The 26,946-nt window shown below is 52.1% G+C and overlaps 3 protein-coding genes across 8 annotated transcripts; 2 read left to right on the top strand and 1 right to left on the bottom strand.

Moving 5' to 3' along the window:
- Nucleotides 1-1,217: 1,217 nt before the first annotated feature.
- On the top strand, nt 1,218-13,763 carry STING1 (stimulator of interferon response cGAMP interactor 1). Its single transcript, XM_073221483.1, is given in 14 exon segments — nt 1,218-1,233; nt 1,269-1,486; nt 1,576-1,657; nt 1,830-1,970; nt 1,973-2,050; nt 2,939-2,999; nt 3,001-3,125; nt 3,128-3,172; nt 3,749-3,805; nt 3,808-3,884; nt 3,886-3,934; nt 4,513-7,623; nt 11,091-11,191; nt 11,896-13,763. Coding segments are annotated over 12 exon segments (1,131 nt in total). The 3' UTR covers nt 4,695-7,623; nt 11,091-11,191; nt 11,896-13,763.
- On the bottom strand, nt 7,620-11,180 carry SMIM33 (small integral membrane protein 33). The gene is made up of 2 exons (XM_037015896.2): nt 9,408-11,180; nt 7,620-8,041 (listed from the first exon to the last, which is right to left on the bottom strand). The coding sequence occupies exons 1-2, from the start codon at nt 9,585-9,587 to the stop codon at nt 7,652-7,654; spliced, it is 570 nt and encodes a 189-aa protein (XP_036871791.2). The 5' UTR covers nt 9,588-11,180; the 3' UTR covers nt 7,620-7,651.
- Nucleotides 13,764-14,523: 760 nt separating the features above from the next.
- Nucleotides 14,524-22,235, top strand: ECSCR (endothelial cell surface expressed chemotaxis and apoptosis regulator). Of its 6 annotated transcripts, none has more exons than XM_017673106.3 (8): nt 14,524-14,681; nt 17,851-17,886; nt 18,388-18,447; nt 20,148-20,261; nt 20,632-20,730; nt 20,938-20,974; nt 21,662-21,758; nt 21,913-22,235. In XM_017673106.3, the coding sequence occupies exons 1-8, from the start codon at nt 14,570-14,572 to the stop codon at nt 21,919-21,921; spliced, it is 564 nt and encodes a 187-aa protein (XP_017528595.1). In that variant the 5' UTR covers nt 14,524-14,569; the 3' UTR covers nt 21,922-22,235. The 6 variants fall into 6 exon arrangements, with proteins under 6 accessions (XP_017528595.1, XP_017528596.1, XP_073077871.1 ...); XM_017673107.3 differs by having other exon boundaries at nt 14,528-14,681; nt 20,178-20,261; XM_073221770.1 differs by lacking the exon at nt 18,388-18,447 and having other exon boundaries at nt 14,528-14,681.
- Nucleotides 22,236-26,946: the final 4,711 nt, after the last annotated feature.

Here is a 26,946-nt window from a genome sequence, read left to right as displayed (position 1 = left end):
TGGTGAGCACTTTTATTACTACTACTGTTATTATTGTCCACCTGAAAGCCCTTTTGGCTGGAACCACTGGGTTTTCTCTGAGAAGTCACAGGCGTGGCCCCTTCCTGTGGACAGCCAAAACCTCAGTCCCTGTAGGCTTTCTGCTGCTGTCAAGCCCTTCACTGAAAGCTGTTGTTACAGGAAATAACTTCATTTTCCCCTCCTCCCTCCTGGTATCACAGTCTTCAGAAGAAGAGGATCTGCATCTGGACATCAGAATAAAAATGCCCAGGCAGGGCCGGTGGTGTGATGCGAGTGCTGTCCGTGGTGAGCGTGTGGAGCCCTGCCCGGGGTTGGCAGAGGGTGTTCGGCCCAGAAGCTTGAGAGGAAGCTGGAGTTCAGGGGAGTGTGGGGGATTTCTGAACATCCTCAGTTTGGGGTAGCAAAGGGGAATGGACTGGGCTTCTCAAGCTTCCCCCTGCAGCCCCAAGACTAGGGCATGGCCCACCAGGGCCTTGAGAGTTGGGGCAGAAAATATTTCCATCACCAGGGCACCCCTGGCTGTGCTCTGGTGAGATGCCAGCGCTGGAGCTTTGCGGACAAAGTTTCGACTGCTTTTTAGCGTTCATTTCCAGGCTGCATCCAGAGAGGCTGCCTGTGGTCAGCGGGAGCCACAGCGCTGGCCTTTCCTCTCTGTTGTCTTTCGGAAAGAACCTGTGCTCTGCAGGGGTTGGCCAGCCAGAGCCCTGACACTGAGGTCCCCGGGGACCCAGCCGTGGTGGCAGCTTTCTGGACGCTCCTCCCCGACCCCGGAACTGTGGTTTGCAGCTTAGCCAACGAAGGTCCTCCCTGTGGTGGATTCGGGGAGAGGGAAGCCCAGGTCCCCAGTGGTCCCTTAGGTGGGTGGCACCTCACAGGACACTTTCAGGTCTGGGTCTGGGACAGTCTCTGCCTTCTTTCTTCACCACACCTCTGGTCTCACTGGGGCTGGGTGGGTGTAAAAGTGTGAGCATGTGCCCTTCTCCACTTGCTCTGTTATCAACAAATCTCTCCTGGACAGGAGCTCGGAGATGTCGTATGCCCAGCCTGGTCCCTAAAGGTACATCCACGAGCAGCCTTGGGGTATATGGCTGGACACCAGGGAAAGACCCAGCTTGGGAGAGGACCTAGCCAGGGCCTTAGTCCAGAGGTGTAGGAGCGTGAGGGGAGCACAGCCCTGCACTTCGTCGTGCCCGCGGATGCCTCACTCCAGCTGCACCCACCCGTCCCGTGGCCCTCGGGTCGCTGAGTCCAGAAGACAGCCTTGATCTTGCTGCTGCGTGTCTCTGGTGGCCTTTGGGGGCTGGGGAAGCCATCACACCACCCTCTCCGATAGCTGCTGCTTCACCTGGCCTCCCTGCAGCTGGACCTGCTGCTCAAGGGGGTCCGCCATCTGGTCGAGGAACTGTGGCACGTCCACTCCAGCTGGCTCCCTATGGGGCACCCATGGCGACTGGGAACCCAAAGCGTCTGACTCCCTTGACCCCCAGCCCTGCCCTGCCTTGAATCTTTCTAGCTGAGTTGGGCTGGAGTCTGGGGTTTGACTGTCACCTGCAGGTGCCAGGGCATCTACTGGAGGGCTGTGCAGGCCTGCCTGGAAGCCCTGCTGCTGCCGCCCTGGTAGTTCTATTGTCCCTTCGCAAACATGGCTGACTGCCCATCACTTGGATGCTTGCCCTCCTGGGCCTTCAGGTATGGTGCAGAGGGAGGTGGAGGCTGTGGCTAGTGGGACCTACTCTGAGCTCAATACTGCGCGTGGGACCAGTCCAGAGGTTGGTCTTTAGAGTGGGGCCTGTAATATCCTGGAATAGTGGGTTCAGCAATAGCAGGGAGGGGAGCAAGTAGGCAGCAGTTTGGGAAATCTTGGAGGAGGAGGACTCTGGTTGTTTTACCTGGAGGCCCCCAGCCCCACCCTGCTGTCCAGGGTCCGGCCCCAGCTGAGGTCTCCACAGTCTGAGAGAAAGGAACTTCAGCGTGGCCCACGGGCTGGCATGGTCATATTACATCAGGTTCCTGCAGATGATCCTGCCGGGTAGGCCATCCTCTACCCCCATATTTCCAGATCTGCAAGACAGACAGTAAGACACATAGCCTCTTGTGTTTCCACTAGTTTTCTTTTTCAAAGAATTTTCGTGTCTAACAAATCATTTGATTCTCCGTGCAATCCTGTTGGCATGAAGGATGTTATTGTTATGCCTGGTTTACAGGAAGGAATATGGGGCTTAGAACCATTAACTTATAATGACTTGTCTGAGGTCACCCATGAATTCTTTCAATAAATATTTACTGCATGCTGTGTACACTTCATGTGCATTTTCTCTTTTTTGTATTCATACTCTGTGAGGAAGAGATAATCATCATCCTGTTTTAGAGATAAGAAAATTGTGGTTCCGAGAAATAAAATGACTTGTTCAAAGTGACTCAGTTCAGTGAGAGGAAAAGATGGGATTTGAACCCAGATCTGTCCAGCGTCTGGATCCTTGATGACTCAACTGCGAGCCCATGAGTGGTGTCTCATTCTTCTGACTTGCTGGTCAAGACTGTGGTTCTCCCATGTCTCACTGCTGTCCTCCCGAACACTGGGGCTTCTGCTAGGAAATGGGTCTGGAGCTAGAGGCGTGGCTTGGTGCACCTGGAATGCCAGGAATGTCAGGGCTTTGCCTCCTCCTAGAGCCCGGAAATCAGTGGTGGGGAGTGGGGCTGATGGAAATCTTGACACAGGATAAGTGAGAGGAAAAGGGATGGGGGAGTAGGTGGAGGTACTGGGAGGGTTGCTGGCTACTCCGCCTTTTCTGGCCTCCTGGACAATATGAGTAGACATTGTACCCACATACTGAGGGGACCAATGACCTCAGTATCTGTCCTGGGTCAGATGGGAGACAGGGTTAGTGGGAAGACTTCTTGGTCCTCTCCACCCCAGGGCTCCAGGCTCAGATGCAAACTTAAAATAGTCTCCCCCAAAACATACTATGGGGGCAAGGAGCCATTGGCTGCAATCCTCGTCCCACTGCACTGTGGGGTACCTGACGATCTGAGTGCGGCTGGCCTCAACATTTGTTTCCTGCATGAGATGCCCCAGCAAAGCTTCGGCCGTGCTGGCATCAAGGGCCAGTTTACAGCAATAGCATCTATGAGCTTCTGAGACCAAGTAGCTGTGAGTGTGCAGGGAGGTGGATGCTGCTGGGAGCTCTGGCCCCTCACCAAACACTGGTACAAATTCACTGCTCTTCTCTGAGCAATTAGTCCCAGAGCTGGGCAAGATTCAGCTCTGGCAATGATAATTATAAGTAACATTTATTGAGCACTTACATGACAGATGTTGTTCTAGGTGCTTCATCCGACCACCTCACTGAGTCCAGGGAGGATTATGACCCCTACTTTACAGGTACAAAATGAGACTCAGAGGACCAGCAAGAAAGGGGGCAGCTTCCACCCGAGTACACCACGCTCCTGATGATAAAAGTGCCCCGATGAAGGCTGTGAGTACATCCGAGGGACTTTCCCCGAGGGGGAGGGGGCCCAGACCAGCTTGAACCCCACAGCCCAGCCCTCAGACTCAATGTCCAGCTGGAGAAGTCCCAGGCCAAGCACACAGCCCAGACCCCATCGGGGTGGCTGTCTCCCAGAACTCCATCTCTACCGACTGGGGGAGTGGGACTCAGCAGTGGCACTGGGGACCAGGGTCTGCCTGGTCCCTGGCTGAGTCTGGTCTTTCTCTCACCTCCTATAGGCAATAACCTGTGTCCTGGAGTGTGCCAGCCCTGGCAGACCCTGTTTGCCATGTCACAGGTGGCCAGGCTGGCTTTAGTTAGCAGGATCGGCTTGAGCAGGCCAAACTCTTCTGCCGGACATTTGAAGACATGCTGGCTGGCAGATGCCCCTGAGTCTTGGAACAGCTGCCACCTCGTCTACCAGGGTGAGGGGATAGGCTGGAGGGCAAGAAGAGGAGTCGGGGGGCTCTCCAGGGGGTCAGAGCTAGATATGGCAGCACCATGCCCTGCGCCTTCCTGAGTGGTCATGGCATTCAAGCCCTGTCCCTTCCTCCCCTGGGAGAGGTCCCTCCTCCCTGGGACACTTGATTTCTTTCTGGGTCTTTGGTTATGGGTTCTGGATGGAGCATGAAGAGATGGGCTTTAGAGGCCCCTTGCTTCATCTGGGGATGCCAGAAGCAGCCATGAGTCAAAGACCAGAGCTGTGGCTTCAGCTCTGCCACACCTTCGCTGTGTGACCATGGGCAAGTGTCTGCCTCTCTCTGGTCATCCTCTCTAAAAGCGAGAAGGTGAAATTCTGTTATCTTGAAAATCCCTTCTAATTTTAGGAATCCATGAAACTAGCCCCAGTGGCTACGGATGGGGAGGGGTGCAGGGAGGTGGGGGAGAGGGAGGGTTGGAGGTTGTGCCAGCCAGGTCCTCTGGGTGTGTTGAAGTGAGAATGTGTGAGGGCCTCACCCCAGTTCCCCACCCCTTCCCCACCCCCATTCCAGAACCCTCCTAGAAGAGGGAAGCAGCTTCTCCCTGTCACCACAGACCCTCCAGCACCTGTGGCAGGAGGATGGGGAGGTCCCTGTGGGCAGCGTGGAGACCTCGGTAGTGCCCAGTTCCTCCGCGTTGTCCCAAGAGCCATAGCTCATCAGTAGCATGGAACAGCCTCTCCCGCTCTGCAGAGATGTCTTCTGAAGCCCAGGGTCCCCTAGCTGAGCCCCCAGCAACCCCTAAGACTGTGGACGGGGGGAGGTTTCTTCAGCAGCTAGATTCCCAGCAGAGCCATTCCCACCCAAAGGAGGCCTCGCAGCAAAGGTCTCTGGACTTGATACCTCAAGATGAGCCCTGTAACCTTCAGCAAACGGTTTCCCCTCTCTGAGTCTCAGTGTTCTCATCTGTGAAAGGGGGTTATAGTCATCGAGGGTTGTTGTGAGGACATGACTGTGTGGAAGTTTACCTAAGTGCCAGGAAAATTTAAGGATCATGTCAGGGGTCTTTCGCTGGCCTCTCTGGACCTATTCTTCACTCCTCTCCACCTCCTTTGCCCTGGGATGGCATCAACAGGCTCCCCAGCCCTCTGTCCTCTGGCTTTCTGCTCAAGTTCCTCACTGGGGAGCCCTAGTGGGAGAATGGAGGGAAGGAAGAGGATGAGGTTGGGGTGTTTGCTCCCCCAGCTCCCTCCCTGCAGTATCGAGGTCACTGGGGGCTCTCTGCGTCTCTCCGTCTACACTCATGGCTCTGGGACCTTCTCAGAACCCTGTCTGTCTCCAGGTTCCATTAAGGGCTCCCCACCCCCGCCCCCCAGGCCCAGCAGGGGCTCCCTGCTGAGGGCCATCCCAGAGCACACATCCCATTTGCCATTTCCCTGCACCTGCCCTTTCTCAACAGTCCCCTTGTTTAAACATTCCTCAGATCACCCATGTTTTCCTGGCTGGACTCAACCATAGGAGCGATTGGCATTTATTATCTTCAGTGTCCAAATCTGCTTGCCCAGACATACTTCTCATACTCCTCCTCAGCCTAGCACAGGATGTCGGGGGTGGGGAGCAGGTACCGCTTCAGTGTGGACAGGACCCACCAAGTCAGGCTGAGGGCCTAGAGGGGGGCAGCAGAGTCCCCACTCCGCCTGTCCTTTCAGGGTCCTTGTCTCTGGTAGAGACTTGGTGGGCAGGGGGAGCCTAAGCCAGCACTCGATGCCATGAAGGGTACACAGCTGCATCCTGGGCACGGGGCTGCTCAAAGGAACAGGGGCCACTGAAGAGATGTCCCCGATGAGAGAGCGTGCAAAGGGACAAGGTGGAGAGAGGGCTTATGTGAGGAGACGGCATATCCTCTGGGGGCCGTGGGCAGCGCGGCCGGCCACCTGCCGCACCTTATGCCATCACTATTAGAACTGAGTTGCTGCAGCAACACTGTGACGGCGAAATTTTCCCACCTAGGAGGGCTGGTGGCCCGTTCCTACCAGTTCAAGCTGCTCCACCCAAGAATGGATCTCTCCCTCCCCCCTTGGTTTTGATCACAAATGCTCAAAATGAATTTCTGAGAACAGCATCCCTGTGGAGAAACGCTACATACACACGCACACACACACATGCACATACACACACACACACACACACACACACACACACTTGCCAGAAGGAACCAAATGCCCCCAAGGAAGATGACCAAGAGTGTGATGAGGGATCCGCCCCCCATCCCTGCTGTCCCAGCCATTCTGCCACCAGGCCCGAGGTACCTCCAGTCACACCAATCACTCCTACACCTAGAAATCAGCCTGGAATCAAGGGCTTCCCTCACCCATCCAGCCCCCACTGTGCTACTCAGGCTGTGGAGTCTGACAAGCCCACGTTCAAATCCCAATTCACCACTTAGGACCTGTGTCCACAGGGCCGACTTGATGTCCCAAGCTGTTGACTCCTCCTGCCAAGGTTGCTGAGGAGTGAGAGGTATGACTGCAGGCCCACCAATGAGCCCGGTGCCCTGGGTGCAGCTGGCCTAAAAGAAGGAGCAGCTATTAACAATAAAGCTGCCTCTCACCAGTCCCAAAGGAGGCAAGCCAGTCCTCTGCACACATGACACTTTCTACCTCTGTTCCTCTTCATCTTCTGTTATTTCCCAGCCTCCCCAACTGTGCTGGGGTCCCACCGAGGGCAGTCTCCAGGGTTGGCTTGTTGCCCCCAGGTGTTCCCCAAGGTAAAGTACCCAGAGGTCCCTCCATAAAAGTATCTCTGCATGTTCTTGATTGCACGGAAGTGAGGTTCAGAGCTGTCAGGGAAAGGGATGCCTTTCTAGAGAGCCACTAGGAGGCTCAGCTCTGCCTTCCTGGCCTCCTGCATCTTCCCAACCTCCGTGTCCCTCCCGCTGTGGGTCCTCACCCGCTCCTTCCTCCCGCAGACAAGCTCCAGGGAGCTCCTTTTCCTTTCCTGTTTTCCCACCAGCTGGAAGGTTCTGGGAAATTTCCAGGGGTTTCTAGACTAGTTTCAACAGGCCCGTGCACACAGAAAGTAGGAGGTAAGGAGAGCCGCCAAATCTCCTCCATCCCATCCTGGGAAGGCAAGACAGAGCCTCGCCCCAAGAAAGCGGGAGCCATTCAAGAACAACTTGGGGAGTTGCAGTTGGAGCTTGAGGCTTTGCTAGGGCCTTGGAAGTTGTTGAGAAGGCCCAGGCCCTGACAGCCGAAGGATGTCTCTCAGTCGGGGGAAGGGCACCTTCTTTTCCTGAGTCCCAGAGGAGGCAGACCCCGGGGCTCCTTGCCGGAGCCTCTGACATCCCTGCACAGGGCTAGGGAGGCCGGAGGAATCTTCCAAGCTGGCACCCAAAGCAGAGGAGATTAGGGATGGGAGGAGGAAACAGAGACTGAGAGAAGGAGGCAGGGGGCTCGGGGCTCTGGGGGTCCCTGAAGAGGAGGGAATTCCTTTGTGAGGGCGGCCTTGCGCCTTGGGAATGCTCACAGCAGCCCATTTCTTTTATTTCTTCTGTCCACAGCCACAGGGCTGCCCCTAAAAATGTTCTGCGGAGAGGGCAGCTGCAGCTGGGTCCGTGTATGCCCTTCGGAAGCATTGATGCCAGACCCCAGTTTGCTCTCGCCTTAATCCTCTGTCCATTTCTTGTTCTGAGCCAGGTCAGTCCAACTTTCCAAAATGCCCCTCCTAAAGATATGTCACTTCATCGACGCTGAGCCTAGGCCCATCTGGCCCAGGGCAGGCGCCAGGAACCGGAGGTCCCTGCTGGGTGTCCTCAGGACCGTCCTGGGGACCCAGCACTCGCCAGTGGATGAGGTAGATGCCGTCCTCTGGCTTTGGGGCTGGTGGTTCTGTGGGGAGAGCCGCATGGCCGTGGTGTAGTCTTGGCCCAAGGCGGACGGCCACCACAATACAGACTGCCAGCAGCACAAAGACAGCAACGATAGCGGTGAGCAGGGGCAGCCCGTCCCCTGGAGGGAGCTCCCGGGCTCCGCCCAGCACCTCCGGGAACTGCCGCTGGGGTTCCTGGCCCGCCGAGCCGGTCGCAGTGGGAGAAGGCCAGGGGTAGCGGCCAGCCTGGGAGGGATGTGGCAGAGAGAGGGGGTGACTTGGGCATATGCACAAAGAAAACGACCAAAATAGAGAGGGACGGACACCCAAAGGGAACCGAGAAACAGCACCTCAGGAAGGGAGAGAGAGGAACAGAGACACAGAAGGAGAGAGAGAGAGAGAACAGAGAGACAGAGAAACAGAGATACACACACACATGGCAATAGAGAATAAAAGAAAAAGGCAGAGAGTAAGAGAAGAATATAAAAAGAAAAAAGAAAGAAAAGGAGATATAAGGAAAGAGACAGAAGTGAAGACAGATACAGAGAGACAGAGAGAGAGGAAAAAGAAACAGATAAGGTGATAAAGGTTGTTCAGAAAGGGACAAAGAGAGGGGCTTCACTACAGTCTGGCAGTAGAGTTTGGCCCCCAAGTCCCCTCCCACTACTCTCTCTTCCCAGGCCTCCGTCAAAACTCCTAGGTGGTCATCTGTCCTGGGTCAGCACTCACAGCACCCCAGGGGCTGCTGCCCCACATCCGGTCCAGCAGCAGCAGGCAGCTGATTCTAAAAGCCCCGGGAAAGTCATTGCATCCAGCATCTTCAGTTCTCACTAATGGACCACGGATGGGTGATATTGTGGGGGAGGGAGCGGAAGAAGAGATATGAACCCCAGAAGCTCAGGGTGAGGCAAGGGGGACACCTCACCCCATAACATCCCCCCTCAAGGTCTCAGGATCAGGTTTGGGGGTGGAGGGAGAGGGGTGCCCTGTGTGGATTGCTGGCTCTGTGCAAGACAGATGGAGGACACCCTCTGCCAGCCTCCACCTCTTTTAGGACCCCGAGTTTTCCTCCAAAACCTGGGGGCCACAGTCCTACCTCTGACCATCTCTACCCTGCTAGGTATTGAGTGGCAGTCGTGGGGTCTCAGCCTGAGGGTAGCAAACCCCCAAACTGTAAACCCAGGAGCGGGCCAGGTCACCACAGGCTCAAGGAACTTCTCCTCCCTAGCATCCCCTTTCTCAGCTGGACCCTCAGAAGCAGACTGCGGGGAGCAGCCCCTCTCCTAACCTGAGTCCCCAGCCTGGCCCCCCCATCGGTAGGCAGGTGGGGTCTAGGGAAGGCTGTCCAGGACAAAACCACTTCCTTAGGTTCCTCAGTCACACTGTCCACCCCATCCCATTCCAATACTGTCCCTTCGCGTGTGGAAAGCCCTAGACCTGCTGCACTGCTTGAAAGCCTGAGACTCTCTGGGGCCCAGGCCACAGAGCTCCCAGGCTGGGGGTGGGGAAGCAGCTCCGGATGTGCAGGGGAGAAGGGAAGCCCAGGCTGGTGAAAGGCTTGGGGTCGCTGCAGGGAGTCAGGCCAGCCTGGCAGGAGGGCGTGAGAGTCTACCTGGTACATCGTCCACCCGGCGCAAGGCTCCCTCGGGACTGCTGGCCAGCAGGGCAAAGGAGAGCCTGCCACCCCAGCTGAGCCCCTACCCTGACCTGCCACGTCTATGGGGCTCACCGGGCACACACCCTCTGCACACACACCCTCTGCTCTCTCCTGCGCTTTCACTTCCGTGAACATCGGAACAACTCCGTGCCCAGCCCTTAACTCTGATAGTGCTTTAACCTTACTCCTTGGCACCTCCTTCCAAGCTCCCTGCCAGCTTCAGGAGCCTGGCTCTGCCTGCCCACCCCTCTTCTACCAGATCCCAGACAATAGGCCCCGCCCCCAACCAGGACACGCCACTCCCACCCCAACTGATTTCCTGAAGTTACTCCTTTCACTTTATTTTTAATGCAGTATCTCAAATACACTAGCAAGTGTGGACTCCAAGATAGGAAATCTCTCTGGCCCAACCACCAGCTCTGTGCATCTCAAGAGTTTCACATTTATTAAAAAAAATTTTAAGAACAAAAATATCACAAATAAAATAGAAGCTCCCCTCTGACCTTTCCCCTCCTCCCCCACCATAGGGATAACCTCTTGTTGAATGAGATTATTTTAAACTTCTTTAAAGTGTATTTTTTATTGATGTATCATTGATATACAATATTATATTGGTTTCAGATCTACAATGTAATGATTCAACAGTTATCTACATTGTTAAATGCTCACCCCAGCAATTGTATTTACCATCTGTCAACATAGAAAGACATAACAATATTGACTATATTGTCTACACTGTACTTTCATCCCCGTGACTCATCTATATTATCATTGACATTTTGTGCCTCTTTATCCCCTTCAACTATTTCACCCCACCATCCGCAGCCCCTCCCTCCTGGTAACTACCGGTCTCTTCTCTGTTTCTATGAGTCTATTTCTGTTTTGTATGTTTGTTTGGTTTTTTAGATTCCACATATAAGTGAAATCACATATTATTTGTCTTTCTCTGCCTGCTTATTGCACTTAGCATAACACCCTTTAGGTCCATCCATGTTGTTGCAAATGGCAGGATTTCTTTCTTTTTTGTGGCTGAATAATATTCCATTGTATATATATACCACCTCTTCTTTATCTTGAATGGGATGTTTATCATTCCCATGCAAGGCACTCTTTTCTCTTAGGGTTATTTTCTTCTTTGTTTTTACAAATGTGAATTTTGTATGTCTTTTTGCATTTGTCTGAGTGTTACTTCATTTGAGAATATGTGTGCTTTAATGTGTCCAGGACACAAAAAGTGCCTACCAGTTTCTCCTTTCTCTGGAGACAGTCTGTAAGGATAACTCTTGATCACAACTAACTCCATGGGACCAGCCATCCCTCATTCTGTTCCTTGCTGCACATCCTCCATTCCAGTCTCACGATCAAGAAGCCCCCAGTCACTCCCTTCACCCAGTGACTTGATCCCAGGAGGCAAGATGTGGCTTCCTGATTCCTTGTGTATCAACTAAGCTGCTCCACGCGCTGACATTCAGCATTCAGGGACCTCACTTAGGCTCAGGTCGCTGGGCTGCTTACCTGACCTGCAAAGTGAGCAGGGTCAGTGGCAGGCAGGCCGTGAAGCCCAGCGAGGAGGCTGCGCCCTTCCTGATGTGGTCAAAGGCCCTGGTCATCCTCTCCTCCTCACCTTGGTTTGCTTAGACCTCAGCCGAAGGGAATCTGGATTCTGCCACAGTCCAGGGCTTCAGCCACTGCTGTTTGCCTCCTGCCTCCTTGAGACTCACATCCCATCACTCTCACAGGTACTACCTCTGGGGCTCCAGTCCCTGAGTCTAAAAGTCCAGTTTCTGAAACTTCTGATGGCTAATTCTTCTCTTTCCATCCCTCATCAATCCTGGATCTATCTCCTGAAGGGCTTCAGAAAGATAAGGGGGGTGGAACTTCCAGGGCCGGGCTACTGTCCCAGCCTTCTCTCACTTTTCCATCTCCATGCTCACTGTTGTGAGCTACTCATCCCCCATTCCTACCTTTTAAACCTTAACCATCTTTTATAGCTTAGTTCAAGTGTCACCTCGTTCAGGAATGTATTCTTCAGGTTGCTATATGGAAGTAGCTTTCTTTTCCTTAAACCCTATAGTGGTGTTTCCCACCTTGCTCCTGACGTCTGTCACACTTTGTCTTATGTTACAGGTGTGTGGGAGCTCCCTTTTCTTCCTACTCTTCAAACCCTGCAGGACATTCCTGTCTGTGTCCCAAGGTCTATACAGTGCCAGGTACTATAGCAGATGTAGGACAAAAAAGTTTGCTGAATAAAACCAGGACATTGCAGACTACCTGCCCCCCTCCACCCCCTGTCCTGGAGGCTTGCAAGCAGCCATCGTTCATGCCGGGAGGGCTCTTCTGAGCCACTGGAGTGCTCACAGACTCACCCCTCTGTCTCTTTTTGTTGTCATGGAGCCTGTCAGATGGTTTCTAAACTGATCAAGAATCTGCTCTTATTTCACAGAGAAGAAGAGCCCTGGCTTTCGAGGTCTGAGCACTGGAACCAAAGATGAAAAGAGTCTGGAGGCCCCCGACTCAGTTTTGCACAGGGGGTCACTTCTGTTTTCCAGTTCCCGGGGAGGTGGAAGTGGTCTTGTGGGCCTAAGGAAGAAAAGCAGCAGCCTTTCTTCCTTCACTGTCCCCACTGAAGGAAGGCAGGGTTAGAAGTCAGCAGAAGGAGCTGAAGGAGGGGGACTCGTTGAGGCATTCGGAGCAGGCGAGCGGGACAGCGCCATGACGGGGGTGGGGGAAACCTGGCTGCCTCCAGGACTCACTCCAGCTCTGGGTCACTGGGGGTAAGACAAGAGCAGGGCAGCCCACCTCTTCACGCCCTACTTCCAGCCTTTTTATTAAAAGCTAGAGGTCTGCAAGGGTGTATGATCTTTGTGAAGTAATGAAAATGTTCTAAAATTGATTTTGGTGATGGCTGCACAGGGTTCTGAATATACTAAAAGCCACTGAATTGTACACTTTAAATGAGTAAATTTTATAGTATGCATCTTAGTCTGTTCACGCTGCTATACAAAAATACCATAAATACCACTGAGCTTATCAACAACAAAAATTCATTTCTCACAGTTCTGGAGGCTGAGAAGTTCATGATCAAAATGCCAGATTTGGTGTCCAGCAAGCCCACTTCCAGATTCACAGATGGTGACTTCTCGTTGTGTCCTCACACGGCAGAAGGGGCAAGCTTGCTCCCTGGGGTCCTTTATTTTTTATTTTATTTATTTATTTTGGTATCATTAATCTACAATTCCATGAGGAATATTATGTTTACTAGACTCCCCCTGGGGTCCTTTTTATAAGGACACTGATCCCAATCATCAGGGCTCTCCTCTCATGACCTAATCACCTCCCAAAGGTCCAGCCTCCTAATGCCATCACCTGTGAATGTACCTTACTTGAAAAAAGTGTCTATGCAGATCTAACTAAGTTAAGAACTTGGGGATGTGGAGGTCATTCTGTATTATCCACATGGGCACTAGATTCAGTGACAAGTGTCCTTATAAGAGACACACAGAGGAGAAGACACAGAAGGAGATGTGAAGACAGAGGCAGAGATTGTAGTGATGTGGCTACAAGCCAAGGAATGCCCAACAGCCAGCAGAAGCTGGAAGAGGTAAGGAATGGCTACTCCCCTAGACCCTGTGGAGGGACTGTGGTCCTGCCAACACCCTGATTTTGACTTCTGGTCTCCAGAGCCATAAAAGCATAAATTGCCATCTTTATAAGCCACTAGTTTATAGTAATTTGTTACAGCAGCTCTATGATACTAATACACTAGCAGATACCACCTTAAGCGAGTGATCAAGTGAACATCCTCAGTAAGGGAACAAATCAAAATCATGCACCAGTTGATAAAGGCAAAGACAAGGTCATACACCCTAAATCTAATCAAAGGGAAACATCAGACAAACCCAAATGAGGGATACTGCAAAATAACTGGATGGTAACCTTCAAAATAAGGTCATAAAAGTCCAGGAAAGACAGAGAAACTGTGCCAGGTTGAAGGGGACTAAAGAGACATGCAGTGAGTAATTCTGGACTGGACTCTTGTTCTGAAGGACATTATTGGGACAATTGTCAAGATCTGAAAGAAATCTGAGAATTAGATATTAATATATCAAGATTAATTTCTCAACCTTGATGGCTACGTTGTGATTATGAAGGAGACTGTCTTTGTTTTGATTGTAGAAAGTATACACTAAAATATTCAGGGGGGATGGGGCAATTTACTCAAGTGGGTCAAGGAAAAAATGTTCTGTGTAGTGTACTTCGAACTTTTCTGTACATTTGTGATGCTTCAAAATATAATATTAATTAAAAAAATAAAAAATAAGAGAAAGTCATATAATGATTGCAAATATATGAGCACATTGTCACAGGCTGGAGGGCACAGACTGGGAGGAAATCCACAACAATAAAATTCTACTCCCTGCTCTTAAATCTTTTTATTTAGTTTGGCAAGTCTGTACGGAGGACCTGCAGTATGTCAGGCATTGAAGTGGCAACGTGGTCTGTGTCTGCAGCAGAGTACCAGTACAGTAGGACTTGTGTTGGGTGGATGCCCAGGGGACACCTGACCCTGTGAAGGGAAGGGAGGGAGGTTCCAAGAACGTGCTCTTGTTTTTTGGTTAAGATTAACGATAATGTTTGTAAGGCTTCCCTGAAAGATGCTGGGAATCCCATCTGCATTGGGAGCCCTGATGGCGGAGAGTTCAGTCCACAGAGCGTGGGCAGTGGTGGTAGGCAGAACCCCAGGGCTCAGTCATGGGAGAGGAGGACCTGGTGGGACAGTACAGGAAGCGAGTGGAGTTTGACTCCAGGGAAACTTCCGGGTGGTGGTGGCGGGGGGACCTGGCCCTTCGAAGAGGAAGAGAGGGGCTTGGGGACAGGCCGCCACCACTGGTATCTGTGCCCAGGCCCTGGAGGAGACCACAGTGGCTGTGGCCCAGGCCACGCGGAGCCCGGTGCCTTCGCTGCTCCTTCAGCCCTTACATCCTCATCTGTGCTGCCTGCTGAGCAGGGCCCCTGGAGCCGGTCCCAATCTGTTTCCTTCTATTCTTTAACAGGAAGCTCCTGGGGAGCCGGCCCCCGCCCGCACCCGCCCCAGCACTCCCTCTCTCCGCTCCACTATGGACAGAGCTACGGCGGGGCCGCTGCCTCCTCTCGCAGGCGCGGCCGCCATGGGGACCGGCAGAGCGGTGCAGCTGTGCTGGGCGATCCTGGGCTTCCTCCTGCTCCGAGGTAAGCAGCACCTGCCCCTGTCCTGCAGCGGTTCCTCTCCCTGGGCGGCCCGCCCTCTCCGGGTCACACGCTCACCATCCAGAGCTGTGGGAAACCCCAGAGCCCTTTCAAGAGGGGGATCAGATGGAATGGGATGCGGTCATTCCCAGGCAAGGGTGAAATAGAGATATGGTTAAACCCTTTCATGGAAAATTTCCAGGGAGAACTGGGGTCTCCATAGAGGCTGGCCTCCTGAAACGTGGCAAGTGACTGTCTTGGTGTGAGTGCAGCCAGCAAGCTCCTTTCTGGGTGTTCTAGCACAAAATTGGCTGCATTTTGGGCTTTACAGGTGATTTTTTTTTATTCTTTCATATGAGGAGCAACAATCTGGGAATACCAAATATTGACTTTAAGCTCAAATCACAACAAGAAGGACTCAGATTAGATACAAAGAACCTTGGTATCTGCCAAAGAGGATGTACACAACCGTCCTCACGCAGGGGCCCGGAGGAGATGATCTGGAAACAGCACCTCTCAGATGGGCTCTGCTAGCTGATGGGTCTTGAAGCAGCTTCTGAGGGGTCCTCTAATTAGGCAGCAGTTGCTGGGAACCATGAGAAATCCAGGAGATTCTGACTCACAGGGCAGCAACTTCCCTTCGGTCGTCCCTTCCTCGCCCTCTCCCCCTCCCTGAGCCCTCCGTGGGAGATGTAGGAGCCTGTGCTAGGTGTGGTGCAAGAGACCAGGAAGAGTGCTCAGATGGGAGGCAGGAGGGCCCTTCCTCGGTGGCGGTGCGAGGACCTGAGTAGCACAACACTCTGCCTTTCTCTAAAAGCCCGTGGGCTGCAGGTAAAACTCTGATGACCCACATCTTCCCCCCCACCCCCCAGGATAGAGCTGCATGTTTGGTGTGGGCCTGGGGGACTAGGCTGTTGTAGAAACCACAGAAATGGCAGCGGAGACTAAAAGGTGACACTTATAAGGTGGTATTTTCACAGGTCCAGGCTTCTCCCAGCTTCCCTACCCACTGTCCTGTCTCAGGCAAGTGCCAGAGCTAGGAAGGCCCCAGGGAAATTCTCCCTAAGCCACACTCACCTCTTGACTTTCCTAACCTTGCATCCCAAGATCTCAGAGCACTTACCGCCCCCTCCATTTGGTGGACAGAGCAATCCTTTTGGGGATATTCAGGCCCACAGAGGGACTTGGCTGTGGGTACACAGAGCCTGGGCAGACTTGAGATTTGAAGGATTTGAAAGAATGGGGCAAAAGTACAAATGTCTAGCATTTATTGAGCATGGCCTATCTGTCAGGCACCATGTTCAGTGCTTTATAAGCACTTCATATCCTCACGATGACTTATGAGGTAGCAAAATCACTTGCATTTAAAAAAAAAATGGAGGCCCAGGTCAGACTAAGTGATCTTGAGTCAGAACTTGAACTCAAGCCTCACTGACTCCCAAATTCATGATTTTAACTACTAAACTATGCTGCTGTGGAAAACAGAGTGGTGGCAGGAGGGGAAGGAGAGAAAGGCTGCAATGAAGCAGGTCGGGATCGGGGAGGGGCTGCAGGAAAGTAAGAAATCCCTGTGGCCGATGCTCTTTGTCCTTCGCGTGACCACCGGCCCAGAGATCAGAGGCACCCTGGTCTGCAGAAACTGATGCTCCGTAAGTCCCTCCTCTAGCACAAAACCCTACCAGTGACAAAAAGTTCTGGTAAGAGGAAGGGGCAGGAGACAAAGAGTGAATAGGCTACCGGGACTTGGAGACTGACTCTGGAACTCCTTCCCAGACACTAGTTTTATTTCTATACAAAGTGCCCTTCCACTAAAGGCTAAAGTTATAACCTAATAGAGCTTAGACAGTTCGTTAAATATGCTTCATTCTTAACTGACAGACGTCTTCAGGACGCGTCTTGGATGGAAAGAGTTCTCCCAGGGTTCTCTCCAGCTGGGAAGAGTTCTCTCTAGCCTGGGGCACCTCAAGTTTTAACCCCCGTCGTGGCACCCCACCCAATAAAGGGACAGAGCTATCAAATATGGTGACCTAGAAAAACGGCCACGGTTTGGGCAAGCTTGGGCTTGGAAACAATTAACTACACACTATCCAAGTGATAGCCCCATGGAGGAAGGCAGTGGCTAAGGAAAATAAACAGCCCGGCAGGCTGCCACAGGCTGGGCAGGCCCCTGACCCCCAGTGGCCTCTGTTCACCCAGGCTGGGACCGGGCGCGTCCCTGATGACGAGGGGCCGAGGGCAGCATGAGGGCCAGGCTCGGGGCTGCAGGCCCAGCCCGACAAGCAGAGGGACGGAACCCAGTGGGGCGGCTCCACTTCCCCACGTTGTTTTCCTTTCACATTGTTCACAGGTTTCAGGAATGATTTCATTGTGGAAAATGAGCAAACACAACCTGACCTTTCAGGTCACACACACACAGGGGACACATATATGGGCACACAAGCACACACACACATCGGCACAGAGGCTCACAGGCATATGCGTGCACATCTGAAAAAGCTAATGGGTCTTCTGACTGGAGCCTCCTGGGAGCTGACTTGTCTCTGGGTTTGTCCAACAACTATTTCTGAAGTACCTCCGCCTGTAAGAGTAAACTGGTCACTAGCTGTAGAGCTTCCCTGCCTGCTGTATGTCCTGCAGAACTTGCCTCCTGTGTAGGCCCCTAACTCCAGCCCAGGTACCAACTGCCAAGCCTAATCCATAACCCCATCTATTCACCACATTGTCCACCCACTTTCCTTGGGGCAGGGCCAGGATGACTGTATTCACAGGCGGAAATGGATGGCTCAGTGGTGTAGTGAGAGTGTAGCCTAGAGCCCTGGAGCCCTGGGTACGTGTCTAGATGGTGGCAGGTCACTGGTCCTCTGTCCTTGGACATATCACTTGTTTGAAAGAACCTTCTGTGACCTTGTGTCAGGTTGGCATAAAACCTATGTGGGATTGAAGAGACAAGAAAGGACTCTGGGACACACAAGGTGGTAGTGATGGTGCTACTGAGTCACAGTCTCGGGAAGCCAGCACCGCAGGCTGGCGCCACATCCTTCAGCCCTCGGCCGAGTGTGTCTGCTTTCCCACCGGGGAGGCTCGGAAAGCCAAAAGGCCTGGGTTCTTCTATGGGCTCTGTGCTGGGCAAGGACCTCCCAAGATGGTCAACGTGCTTTGCTTTCTCTTGCAGGCCACGAATGCACAGTGCAGCCCTCCAGCCCTCAGGGTAAGACCAAGCACACACGGCCTACTCGGGCATTTAGGCCTGGGGCCCGAGGAAGGGCAGCAGGAGCTCTGGGCCTGTTTTCCAGTGACCTCAGGTGATTAGGGCCGAGGCCAGAGCATTGCAGACATCTGGGCAAGCTCCTCTATGGACTTTTTTTAGAGTGGCCGAGTCCAACATGCCTTAGAAGAGGAGAGAGACGAGTGGTTGGGGGTAGAAGGCGGTAGGGAGAAAGACTATAGCAGCTATAGGGATGAAGAGAGGGAGACAGAGCACCTGTAGCCCCGGATGGTCTGTTACAGTAGCCTTCAGTCATCTAAACCTGACCACACAGTCAAGTTCTCCCTACACAGCTGAGTGAATGTGGTTGCCAAGCTGCCAGTCCTGGCCCCTGCCCAGCCCTTCAGACCTGCTTGCAGTCCAAGTGTTCGCAAATGGGGGGATGACTGTGAGGTCACCAAACCTGACCCCCCTCCAGCTCGCCGTCTACCTCTGTCCTTGCAGGAGACAGGCTGTCCTCAGAGCCCAGCAGCCCAAGCCCTCTGCCCAACGCCAGCACCCCAGGTACTCGGCTGCTCAGACCATGCCATCCAGGGAGGGCGCGGTGAGGAAGCAGATAGTTTCTGCTCTAAAGGAGAACACGGACCAGTTTCTGCTCTAAAGGAGAACACGGACCAGTGGGGCAGTGGGGGAAGTCAAGTGAGCAGGGCCTCACTGGCAATAGCAAAGCAGGGTGGGCAGGGCTGTGGTGGGATTAAGGACAAGGTGCCCTCAGAGCCCAGATAAACTGCAGCCACTTCAGACTTGGGGACCAGGGAAGACATCCCAGAGTGAGTGACCTCTTAAGCAGAGGCCCAAGAAGGAGTTAGCCAGGTGAGGACTGTGGGCAGAGGGCGGCAGGGCATATTCCAGGCAGACGGAGCTGCACAGGTTGAGGCCCAGAGGTGAAAGAGAGGATGGCTGCTGCTGCAATCGAAAGCAGTAAAGAAAAGGAGGATTGGTGACTAACGGGCCCTCCCAGTGGACATGCTGGCTGAGGCCCTAAACAGGCCCATGCGTGTTTCCTAATCCACAGCACCTCCAGAGATAGCCTCACAGGTCCCCACGGTAGCCAGTAAACCCATGGCCCTAAGGCCAGGCACCGTGCCTGGGCACTCCCCGCCCCGGCTAGGCCAGACTCGGCCCCAGCTACAGAAGCACGCACGTGCACGGTGGGCACCTGGGGCATGTCTGGCTGGGTCCCTTCTTCCTCTCCTCAGCGGACCCATGGCCTGCCCCACAGGGAGTGGTCTCAAGGCCAGGACCCCTGTCAGCAGCACCCCAGTTTGGGAGAGGACGAGAGAGCTGGTGGGGAGCAGAGACAGGGGCTTGGGCCTGTCTCACTGAAGGTGAGAGGAGCCGGGCCTCAGGACTGATAGAGGCACAGAGGGGACAGGCAGGAGCAGCAGAACGCAAAGTGACGGAAAGGGAGGCAGGGAAGGCTGGGAAAGGGCTGCACACTCCGCAGGGCAGTTGGCCTTCTCCCAGCAGCGTGGGAGAAGGGGCAGGCGGGCCCGCCCACCCTCCACCTTGGCCCGCTGTTGGGTGGAGCAGGCCCAGGTGTCCCAAGCCATGGCGGCAGCAGTGGTGGCACTAGGGGAGGTCCGCCCTGTTCTCCCCCTTTCTCTCACCCCACTCCTTGGCCCAGGCGTTTTTTACACTCCCAGACATGAGGTGGGCAGGGGGTGGGCGTGAAGGGAAGCAATGGAACAGCGATCGGGCCTGCAGTGCAGTGAGTTGAAGAGGGGACGAGATGGGTGGCTGTACCACTTCTAACAGGGCCGGAAACGTGTGCCCCTTGACTGGCAGCCTGGCTTGTTTGATCAGGGCCTGGGCACAACCATCCGGTGCCCTTCTTTCCTCCTACTTCAACCCCTGGCTAAACATTGATGGCTCTACCTTGACCCATCTGGCCCCCTCTCTCTGCAGCACAAATGCCTTTCCTCTAGGAAAAGGGCCCCTAGGGGATGGTGGGAAGAGCATAATGAGGGAAGCATCCTGACCTTTCTGGAGTCCCCTGGAACCAGTAACACGAGCAACCAGCAGTGCCATCCCTGTGCCCCCACATCACCCTGTTCCGCCTCCATCCTCACAGGATCTGGCCGAGCGGCAGGGAGGAAGTCTTTTTTGTTGGGCACACACTCTCTGTAGTCCCCTACCCGAGGACGGTGGGAGGGCAGCTAGCCAGGCCCTTCGCTGATGCACCCACCCCCACTCCATTGTAGACACTTTTCAAAATGTTACTCCTAACTCAGCCACCATGAGCCTGAGGACAAGAGAAGACCCAGCCATCCTGCCCAGCCCCACATCAGAGACAGTGCTCACTGTGGCCGCATTTGGTGAGAGGGAGGGGAAGGGGGGACGTGACAGGGCACCCCACCCTGCCCTGACCTGGACTCTGGGTCTGGAAACACAAGTTCAAATCTCACTCATTCATTCTAGAGGGTTTGGCTGATGAAGAAGCCCTGGTGGGGAGGAGCTTCCACTGACCCCCGTCAGCTCCTTTGGGCTCTGCTGGGTCCCGTGTTCTCATGGGGGATGGGGCAGGGCTGGGGAGCCCACTCAGGCCAGGCTGAGAGCGCCTTCATCCGGCAGAAAAGGGGAATTCACTTTGTTCCCTGTCTGCACAGCATGTGGCTGAGTGGGGGATTTGGACCCCTACTGCCCCCTTTGGCCAGCCCCCCTTCGCCCTGTCCTTTCCCCGCTCAGGTGTCATCAGCTTCATTGCCATCCTGGTGGTCGTGGTGATCGTCCTAGTTAGTGTGGTCAGTCTAAGGTTTAAGTGTCGGAAGAACAAGGAGTCTGAAGGTACATGCCCTGACCCTCAGGGCCCCATTTTGCCCCTCTGAGGGACCCACAGCTAGATTCTGGGACTGACACCCAGGCTGGAGTTGAGGGAAGGAATGGCACCCCCCTAAGTGAAATGGGAAGGTCCACTTGGGTGGGCTTTGAGGGGCAGGTTGGGTTTCTGAGTTACAGTATATGACCCCAATCTGTGCCTTTGGATTTTTACAGATCCCCAGAAACCTGGGAGTTCAGGGGTATCTGAAAGGTAAGACTGTCAGAAGGGTAAGGAAGGAATCACCTAGCTGAGCCCTCAGTCGTCTACTCCAAGAGGGACCCAGTACTGCCTGCCTCCTCCACACACACACACACACACATAGATGCACACACATGCACGCACACACAGAATCCTGACAGCCTCCACTGAGGCCAGGGCTAGGGGTGGGTAGGACAGGGCTGGGCCTGAAAAATCAGGTGTTGGGAGAAGGCAGGAACTCCTCAGCCCAGAACTAAGCCTCTATAACCCCTTTATGAAACGGCCAGGAATTTAGATTCTGCTATACCCCTTAAATAAGAAGATATTTATTTAAGGAATCACTTAGTCAATATCTTGAATGTGCCAAGCTCCGTGGTAGATATTTTTAAATATTATTTCAAATCATTAGAGCAGTTCTTTAAGGCAGATATTACTGCATTTTATACATTAAAAAAAAAGAAAGAGACTTAAAAGAGAGGTTGTAACTTGGTCAATATCACACAAATAGCAGGTAGGAAAACTAAGATTCAAATACATGTCCTCTGAGCTGCAAAGCAGTCTCATTTCATTTGGTCCACCACCAAAATACAGGTTTATCCAAACAAAGGTCTAAGTTTGAACAATCCCCCCGTCCTTTGACCCCTACCCTGCCCACCCCTGCTCCTCCCGTCTATACCCATGTTTCCTTCCTACCCCCAGCTGCTCCACAGCCAATGGAGAGAAAGACAGCATCACCCTCATCTCCATGAAGAATATCAACATGAACAACAGCAAAGGATGCCCCACAGCAGAGAAGGTGCCTTTTTCCTTGTTCCTTCTTCTCTCCCGCCTTCTCTTTCTACCTCTAGGTCCTAGTTCGTGAATCAAAGATTCTCCCATATTCTCTCCTCTTCCCTACCCCACCACTCCCAAGAAATTCACCCTTTTTCATCATGTATTTTATTTTGCAGGTTCTTTAAAAGCAACCTTGGTTCCTCATGGGTCTGAGGATGATGCAGCTGCTCTGTGACTATAAGGAGGAACTGGATGGCGTTGGTAGAAGCAATGAACCACATATAAATTATTTATACTGTTTCACATCTACTCCCAGGTCTAAAGGATATGAGCCTTCCTCCAGATCTGGGAGCAGGCTACCAGTCTGACAGACTCTTTCCATGACCTGCTCTTCCCACCTTCTCAAGGTCACAGGAAGGAGGAATCTGTAGAGCCAAAGCAAGGAAAGTGACAGAGTGGATTGGTCCTTTCTTCTTGGCATTAAAATTATTTTCTGGTCTGCCGTCTAATTTCTTTTAAGGTCTATGCCCCCCATACACATTTCTTAATAGAATGTTCTAGCAGTTTTGGAGCTTTCTAGGCAAGGCATGTATGCAAGTTTCTGCCCCTGTGGCGAGCTCATTGAGAAGCCTGGGAGGTGGAATTTTTGTTAGGTTGCCTCAGTTTACCTGGTTTATTAAGTAGGGATGAGATGACTGACTAACCACTCCAATAGAGAGGAGAGAAAAGGAGCTGTAAACAGTGACCAGTTATTACCAGTAAAGAAGTTAAAGTCTGGAGAGTGAAAACATGGGGGGCACAGCCCCCTCTAACTAGGAAACTCCAGTGGTGAGAGCTGAATAACCTGAGGGCCATTGTCCTCTGAGGCAGGCATGCGTCACTTTGCTCCTGGCTGCAGGAACAAGACTGGGAAGGTCTGGAGTGGGGATGGGTCTGTGACTTCATAGACCAAAAACCCACCCACTTTACCTCAGACAGATACCGTCTTTGTGTCCTAGAAATAGAATAAAGGATTGCAAATATTGTCAAGTCATTTTAAGAGAAGGAGGAAAAGAAAGCAGTTATCTGTTTTCTTCGAAATCTCTGCCTGACTGCTTTGGAAATGAATCTTGCTAGGGGGGAGTCAATGGAAGTCATCTGTGCACGTCTGCATGGAGTGCTAACTTTATAAGCATCTGTCAGTTGACAGTTTAAAACACAGAACATGGATTACCTATTCTGAAGCCACAAAATGCTGTTTTCTTCTGGACTGTGACTGTGCTAGGCGATATAAGAAAGCAAGCCTAGAATAAAATGTTTCACTTTGTCTCATGGAAAGTATTCAAGAGGACTGAAGAAGCAAGCCTACTGGACTCTGAAATCCTCTAGGGCTGGGCCTCTAACCTGCTCATGTCTCTACCTCTTATGTGGTGCTCTGTGCCTGGCATATCAGAGGTCAGGAAAACTGGTTGTGAGTGCAGGAAATCTAGTCACAAGGCTGGGCTGTGCCACCGACTTGCAGCTTGACTTTGCTGAAATCACTCCCCACTTCCCAGCCTGTTTTCTTACTTTTAAAGTGAGGTGGCTGGACTAGCTGGCCTTCTCTTCTGGTTCTTATATTCCACAGTTCTATAAAGTCTAGATGTAGAAAAGAATGAACCATCTTTTGAGTAGAGATCACTCTAGGTGGGAGCCAGACACAAGTCTTAAGTGACTCTGGGCAAGTCTTTCACCTTCTCTGGACCTAGATTTCCCTGTGTATTAGTGAGGAATAAGGGAAGAATGATCCCTACCGGCCTGTCTACCTCACAGGCTAGTTGGTAGATAAAATAGAATAGTAAATGTGGAGATGCATAGGAAGTAAAAGTCCTCGTAGGCAACTGGAGCAGACGACACGGAGCACCACCGCCAGGTGCCACTTCAGGATCAAGGCCGTTGTGGCCCCAGCTGCTGGTTGATGACTGGGTGATGGGAGTTGGGGTGATGACCTGGACCTCTGGCCCCAGTTTCTTTCTCTGTCCAATCCTACTTCCCTTACTCCTCCTAGCTGTTGTTCCCAGAAACACTCACCAGTAAACCTCCAGGATGCAAATCTGAGTCTCAGAGCCTTCCTCTGGAGTACTCAGCCTATGACAGCAATACTATAGCATTAAAAAACAAAAACTGCAACATTAAAAAAAAATTCAGACGTATCTTATTAAAGCTACACTGCAAAAAACACACAACTTCCCAACCAGTTTCAGTTCAAAAACCCATCACTGGGGTAGGTAGAACCCTCCAGATGACATAACAATCTCTAGAAGTACTGAATTCTGTTTGAATTGTTATTGCTATTCTGGCTGCCATGGGCAGTTAATTCAGCTGCTTATCACACTGACTAATGGAGTCAAGGACTGGGTTTCACTCCAGGTAACTCAGCTGACATCTCCATTCAAGGCCACAAGCTTCTCCCTGACTCTGGACAATGTCCTACAAATATGAGCTTTTAGTCATAAGGTATTTTTAAGTGGGGGAGAGGGTTTGAACTGGTATTGATATGAGACTGAAAGGCTTTTACCCTGAAACTGACACTGTAGTATGAATTAGCCATGTTGATTTTCCTGTTGCTAAGTAACTCCTTTGAGAAGAGGCTGAGGAGGAATTCACTTAATGATGAATTCTGCTCTCTAGCAAACTATATTAGAGGGGATTCTGCTAGAGGATCGTACTATTTACACAAATACAAGTCCCCGCCTCTCAGAGGAAATCCAAATGCAGCCTTCTGCAGCCCCTGCAGCTTCCCTGAGACTGTATCTCTTCCTTGATGTCTAGACAACAGGATGGTGGCCATTTACAAGGCAGCTTCCTTCCTCTTCTTAACACAGGACTACAAGGCCCCTAAGCAGGAACAGGTGGCTGGGGAGGGTAGTTTCTGTACAGTGTCCTCTGGCTTCTTTCCCCATCTGATGGGAGGGCAACCAACAAACCAGCTCAGACACACAGGCGTGGATGGACAGAGGGATCATTTATGCAGCATCTTTCTGCCAGGGCTGAATGGGGTGGTATCTAAATCATACAAGGCATGTGGCAAATCTCAGTATCACCAGCCAAAATTCACAACAGTTTAACAACTATTTCTAAAAGTGAGCAGAGAAATCTGATAGAAATCTGAGGCTGGCTCTAGGTAAATAATTTAGCAGATGAAGAATCGCTGCAAACCCCCTTGGCCTGGGTCTTGTACACCATTTCCCAAAGCCGGGCTAGTACTATTCAATTCGATCTGAGTTTGCTGGAAAACATTGTGTGGCTCTGTCTGTCCCTGGATTTGTGGAAGTCCTTTCTTACCTCTTTGAACTTCTTTCTACATATACCTCCTTCTCTTTGAGAACTGCCTTGGAGACCCCAGCTTATCTGCTCTTATTTCCTTCCCAGGCGCTCTCTCCCGCTTCCTGATGGTTACTTTCCCCCCGGCACCTCTATCCTGAGCCCTTAGAGCCCACGGCTTCCCCTTCTATCAAACACAATTGAATTTGACAGTAGGAATTATTTTTGTTGAGAGGTCGGTATACCTAAACAAAACTGGCATAGAAGCATTCTAAATTGAGGTTTGGAGTTCTAAATTAGTCCTTCTGAAACAATCATAGAAAAATTCATCCGGAAGTGCTAAATGAGGTATAAATGAGCTGAAGGGCACATTTGCAGGGCAGTATATGAGAAGATTACAATGCCGAACCTTCGTTACTGATCTGGGCGTAAATGAGTTATCTAGAAAAGAAGGGGGAAGCGAGGCTTCAGAGGATGATGGGAAAGGTTGTTGAGGTACCAAACTTTTCCAAGAGGCCCCAGCTTCCCAAATCTTCTCCGGCATTCTTGAACCTGGACTCTACTCCTAAGTAGCCTAATTCACAGTACTCCTTACCAGTGTAACTACCCTGACCCCCACCCCACCCCACCCCATGAACACAGTGCTCCAGCAAGTCCACTCTCAACCAGTACACCAACTTCATGGTACTTCGACATCTCTGAGTACCTCCCGACCTTGGCCCTGAGTCCTGGACTCTAGGGCACACTCTACCTTCCCCTGTCCATCTTCTAGAGCAGTCTGTCTAGTCTCCAAAAACCAAAAAACTTCATTCTTATATTAAACCACCTAATAGATGTCCCTGATGAGTCCCTTGTCCGCAGAGCCCAAGGGGCTTCCCTCAGGACCCAGCCTTCTGGGAGCACACTGATGCTCATATACCCCAGGGTCATGACTGCAGGGGCAGGAGGGCACTGCATAGCCAGGGCGGCGTCTACCCTTTCAGAACATCTCTTCATCCCGCCCCACCCCAACTTCCCAAGTGGCTGTTGCCGGACATCATAATTGGCCTATTTGATTTGGTCTTCCCGGGTAAGATCTCAATGAATCCCAAGACATTTTTTGTTTGGGGATGAACAGAATCATTTTTCACTTTTGCAGACCTGATCTTTGGCCATCCCAGCTCACCTGCGGGTGAGTCAGGAAGGACACTAACAGCACTGTCCACATCCACTTACGAAGAGTTGTTTTTACTCATTGCTAGGCTCCATGCAAACCTGAGTGGAAAAAAGCAGGAATATTTCTTCACTTCCTTTTACCTAATCTCCTAGGGCTTGGTCTTTAAGAAAAGACGGGAATGGGCCAAAGAAACGGCTGAGGTGGATGGGAGAAGTCTGAGGGGCCCTGGAGTAGGATGGGATGGATGACGGACAAGGAGCAGCAAAAAACGGGCTTCTACCGGCTCTAATACCTGCCCTTTTTTTTTCTTTCTCTACACCTGACCTTGTGCCATCCCTTTAACGAAGCTGTGCCAGAGGAGCTGGGGGAGGACGGGCATACTCAACTGCCTTATCATCACGTAAATCTACCTCATTTTTCTATTTTCTTGGCTCTTAAGTTGCCAGGATTGGGTTCAGCATCCCCCAAACCCGTCTCCGAATCTCGAGGACATACATACACTTTGCCCAGAACATGCATATTTAAAAAGGACATCCCTGAGGAGAAGATAGTTTGTAAAGCCTTTCCTTGGGCAGGATCTCATCTTGTGTCCTTGAATGTGTCCCCCAGTGTTAGGCAAGGCCGAAGCCTGTGTCCCCACTCCACAGATGAGGAAAAGCGGGGCCCGTAGCTGCCACAGCCAGTTGCTTGCCGTGAGCCCTAGTCGAGCAGCGGTCAACTAGCAACTCCTCCACAGGCCTCGCTTCCAGGGGTTGAGCCCCTGAAACAGCAG

This window comes from Manis javanica, chromosome 14, assembly GCF_040802235.1.
Source record: "Manis javanica isolate MJ-LG chromosome 14, MJ_LKY, whole genome shotgun sequence".
Lineage (NCBI taxonomy): Eukaryota > Metazoa > Chordata > Mammalia > Pholidota > Manidae > Manis > Manis javanica.
This window is presented reverse-complemented; position numbering and strand designations above follow the sequence as displayed.

Coding starts and splice junctions, on each gene's coding strand:
- ECSCR (XM_017673106.3), top strand. CDS start 14,570: ATGGACAGAGCTACGGCGGGGCCGCTGCCTCCTCTCGCAGGCGCGGCC. Junction 17,887..18,387: donor GCAGCCCTCCAGCCCTCAGG/GTAAGACCAAGC, acceptor CTGTCCTTGCAG/GAGACAGGCTGTCCTCAGAG. Junction 20,731..20,937: donor GAAGAACAAGGAGTCTGAAG/GTACATGCCCTG, acceptor GGATTTTTACAG/ATCCCCAGAAACCTGGGAGT.
- SMIM33 (XM_037015896.2), bottom strand. CDS start 9,587: ATGTTCACGGAAGTGAAAGCGCAGGAGAGAGCAGAGGGTGTGTGTGCA. Junction 8,042..9,407: donor CCGGGTGGACGATGTACCAG/GTAGACTCTCAC, acceptor CATCCCTCCCAG/GCTGGCCGCTACCCCTGGCC.